We start from the raw sequence: 3,691 nt of genomic DNA, 5'->3' as shown, positions 1-3,691 counted from the left end.
ATAATTTATTGTCAAATTGGCTAACAGACAGTGTGTACAGTGTGCTCTTGGTTTTGGGGGTAGATTCCTATGATTCATTGCTTAAATACAACACCCAGGGCTCATCCTAACAAGTGTCCTCCTCAGTGCCCATCACCCATTTTCCCCTCTCCCCGGCCTCTCCCCCCATCCACCCTCAGTTTGTTCTCCGTGTTTAAGAGTCTCTTATGGTTTACTTCCCTCCCTCTCAGTTTGTAACTATTTTTCCCCCTTCCAGAGACAAGTATTTTTATAAAATTTGCTTTCATATGTCTCACTGAGTAAATGGATTTACTAGTACCTTCTCTCCTCATTCTGGGAGAAGCTCAAAGACTGGCTAGAAATTTCTGCAAATTCCAGGGGCTGGCATTTTCTGTTTTCTCTCCGCTCCAAGTTCTGCATCTTCGGAACCACTGAGCGCATTTGCACCCCGCATCTCATAGCCGTTCTTCCCCTTCTGCTCCAGCTGACATCTGAGCCTTCTCTTTGCTCTTGCTCCAGAATCACTCTCACAAGACACATATATACTTGCATCACAGACTTTATTGAAAGTCTGTAGGAACAGTGGGGTTTTACATCCTAGCAAAACCTGAACACCTGAAAATTATATTTTGGTCATCCTTGTTTCCTTTGGGACTTCCTTCCCCCTTTCTGCTTTCTCTCAGACTTGAGCCCCTGCTAAATTGACTGTCACCCCTTCCCCACTTCCCCCTCAGAAAGCAGATGTAGCCCCATTCAGTATAGATTAAAAACAACTATAGCAACAAGGAAACAAGTTCTTCATCCTGCTATGCTTAGTGTAAAGAAAACAGAAAAATGAAGAGAAGCAGAAGTCCTCACCATTATGACAGACCCCCTCTCTGTCACACATTTANCGGGTCCCCCGCCGCCCTCCATCTCCCTCTGTTTCCTCATTTTCATTTCCTCCTCTCGGATCCCAAAAGCTGTGAAAGAAAAGCCCCCCTCCTTGTTCTCACCCCACACAAGTCCACACTGTTCTCCATGCAGAACAGTGAGGCAGTGAAGCAGGAAAAGAGGCAGACCTGGAGAGAACAGAGCAACAGACTGAAGTAATCCCAGGAGCTGAAAGGTTTATTTAGGAACAAGAAAGGTGGCTCCTGTGACAGAAAGCCACATTGTAGATCCCAGGACATTTTCTGTGCTATGCGCACAGTGGGCACTCTCAAAGCTCTCGTGACAAAGGGCATAGCACACATTCTGTACCTAGGCGCCCCCTTCCTGCAGCATGGCCTCTGTCCCGAGCTTCTCCAGCTCTTCGCTGCTATAGCTCCTGGGACACAGCTGGTACTTGGCATGTGGGACTTCCTTCTGAGAGGAGAAGCGATGGTGCCAGAGGCTGCAGAGGCCATAGATAGCGGCCAGCATAACAGCCCCAAAGCCCAAGTGCCAGCAGAAGAAGATGTGGAGAAAGGCGAGGTCCCCAGGGTTTTCTGCCCTCCAGGGCTGCCCGGAGGGAGGAATGTACATCATCACAGACAGCTGCAGCATCCAGTTGCTAAGCACCAGCCCCATCCAGGTCTTCAGCACCCAGAGCGTGGGTTGGTCAGGGACCCAGACTTCTGTGATGAGCACCAAGGTAACCAGGAAGGCGGGCACCACGAACAGCAGGTGCATGCGGGCCTCCAGGATGCCCTTGTTCTCCTGGTGACATGCCATCAACAGAACCAGTGCACAAAAGGCCAGGGCCTCAGCTGCTCGCTCCACCTTCACATTCTGCTGTGCCTGACACGCCTGGCTCACAATGTCCACCACGCCACTGAGCATGAAAAACCCATACATGGTGATGTGATACCAGTTGTCATAGAACACGAATGGCCGCCGAGGGTCCTCCCAGTCTACTATCATCATCCGGTTTACTCCTGGGGGGTAGAAGAATTCGGCTATGATGCCAGTCAGAGAGACAGCCAACTTCACCATTCCTTCCACAGGTACCAGCCGCCACCACCTGTGTCCTCGCTTCTTCCTTGGGGGCAGAGGGGGTTTGAGAAACCTCTGTCCCCGTAGCAGGGCCAAGGACACGATCACTGAGTAGTAGAGAGAAAAGATGAGGAGGCACATCGCCCCCAGCATGTGTCCCTCAAAGGAACCCATGATCTCCGTGTGTATGTTGGGGCCAGCAGAGCAAGAGCTGGCAGATGAGCAGCAACTTCACGGGACTCTCCTTGCAAGTGTGGCTGCTTCCAAGCTGTGGTGAGATCTTCCTGATCCAGCTCCACCCTTGCCTCTCGCGCACAGAAAGGCATACGTCTGTGCTGGAGGCATCTGAGCCACTCCCTGGGTGGGATCTCTCTTACACACGTGGTGCTTCACCTCACTCTGTCCTCACTTAGATGAGCCACGCTTGGGATTCCAACCTCTGCACCTCACTGTAGGAGCTAGTTTACCTTTTCTCTCCTCTCCAATCCCGCCCCACTCCTCCACAAAGACAGGGGAGGGAAAGAGGTAATAAGGGGCTCCAGCAAAGAGGGGTGGTGGCTGACTTTCTTATATTGGCTGTCTCTTGGTGCCAGCCATATTACCACATGCCCTCTTCCTCATTTAAATCCCTCAACAACTCTATGAGAGAGTTATTGTTAAACAAATTTTATAGGTGACGTTAAGGCTCGGGGGTGAAGGCATGTATACACGGTATCACATCTAGCAGCTAGCACTTCAGAGCCAGGGTGGGGACCCAGGTCTACTCATTTGCTGACCAAGTCCATAATTTGTACCTAACTAAGCGACTGAACTCCAGCTCCAACATTTGTAAGTTACATGACTATGGGCAGTTATTCTGTCTTCTTGAGCCTCAGTTTCCTGACCTGTAGAATGGGAATAATAATTATGTCATAGGTTTCTTGTATTAAATAGAATAAAGTATGTAGAGTGTCTGATACACAGTAAATATTCAATAAATGGTAATGATTATTAGTAATTTTACTGTTATTCCTAACATTCCTTGCTGAATTCCTATGATGCTAAAGTTGTTCAAGTATTCCTATAAATAATACCAGAGGAAGAATCATTTTAAAAACCTGAAGAACTTAAATTATTCTTTAAATTTAAATTGTATTTAAATTTTTAAGTGTGTTTTTTTTAATCTTAGCATGAGTGGGGGAGAGGGGCTCAGAGAGAGGAGAGAGAAGGAGAGAGAGAGAGAGAGAGAGAGAGAGAGAATTAGCAGGCTCCACGCTCAGCATGGAGACTAACATGGGGCTTGACCCATGACCCTGGGATCATGACCTGAGCTGAAATCAAGAGTTGGATTCTCAACTGAACGAGCTATCCAGGCACTCCATTAAAATTTTAAAGTTTAAAAAATTTTTTTATTAATAGACATTAGACATTACAGGGGCGCATGGGTGGCTCAGTCAATTAAGCCTCTGACTCTTGATCTCAGCTAGGTCTTGATCTCAGGGTTGTGAGTTCAAGTCCCACATTGGGCTCTGCATTGGGCATGGAGCCTACTTAAGAAATTAAACATTACAATTATTTATTCTATATTAAAATTGCTGTTAAAAGTTAATTCCAAAAGAAAAATCAACTTAAAATTTGACTCTATATGTGACAAAGTGTTGGACTCCTTACAATAATATAAAGAACTCTTACAAATCAATGTTAAAAATGAACACCTCAGTAGGAAATGGGGCAAAAGTCAAAAGTGGCTAGTCAT

General features: G+C 46.9%; 1 protein-coding gene across 1 annotated transcript; it reads right to left on the bottom strand.

The window, feature by feature from the left end:
* Positions 1 to 1,242: 1,242 nt before the first annotated feature.
* LOC144223762 (transmembrane epididymal protein 1A-like) lies at positions 1,243 to 2,130 on the bottom strand. Its single transcript, XM_077754575.1, has one exon. It carries the CDS (start codon positions 2,128 to 2,130, stop codon positions 1,243 to 1,245), a length of 888 nt encoding a protein of 295 aa, XP_077610701.1.
* Positions 2,131 to 3,691: the final 1,561 nt, after the last annotated feature.

This window comes from Crocuta crocuta, unplaced genomic scaffold (assembly GCF_008692635.1).
Source record: "Crocuta crocuta isolate KB4526 unplaced genomic scaffold, BGI_CrCroc_1.0 scaffold70, whole genome shotgun sequence".
In the NCBI taxonomy this organism is placed as follows: domain Eukaryota; kingdom Metazoa; phylum Chordata; class Mammalia; order Carnivora; family Hyaenidae; genus Crocuta; species Crocuta crocuta.
Note: the sequence above shows the minus strand (reverse complement) of the source record. Positions and strands in the feature narration are given on the sequence as shown.

What these genes read in the sequence shown, in the direction of transcription:
- LOC144223762 (XM_077754575.1), bottom strand. Translation starts at nt 2,130, where the DNA reads ATGGGTTCCTTTGAGGGACACATGCTGGGGGCGATGTGCCTCCTCATC.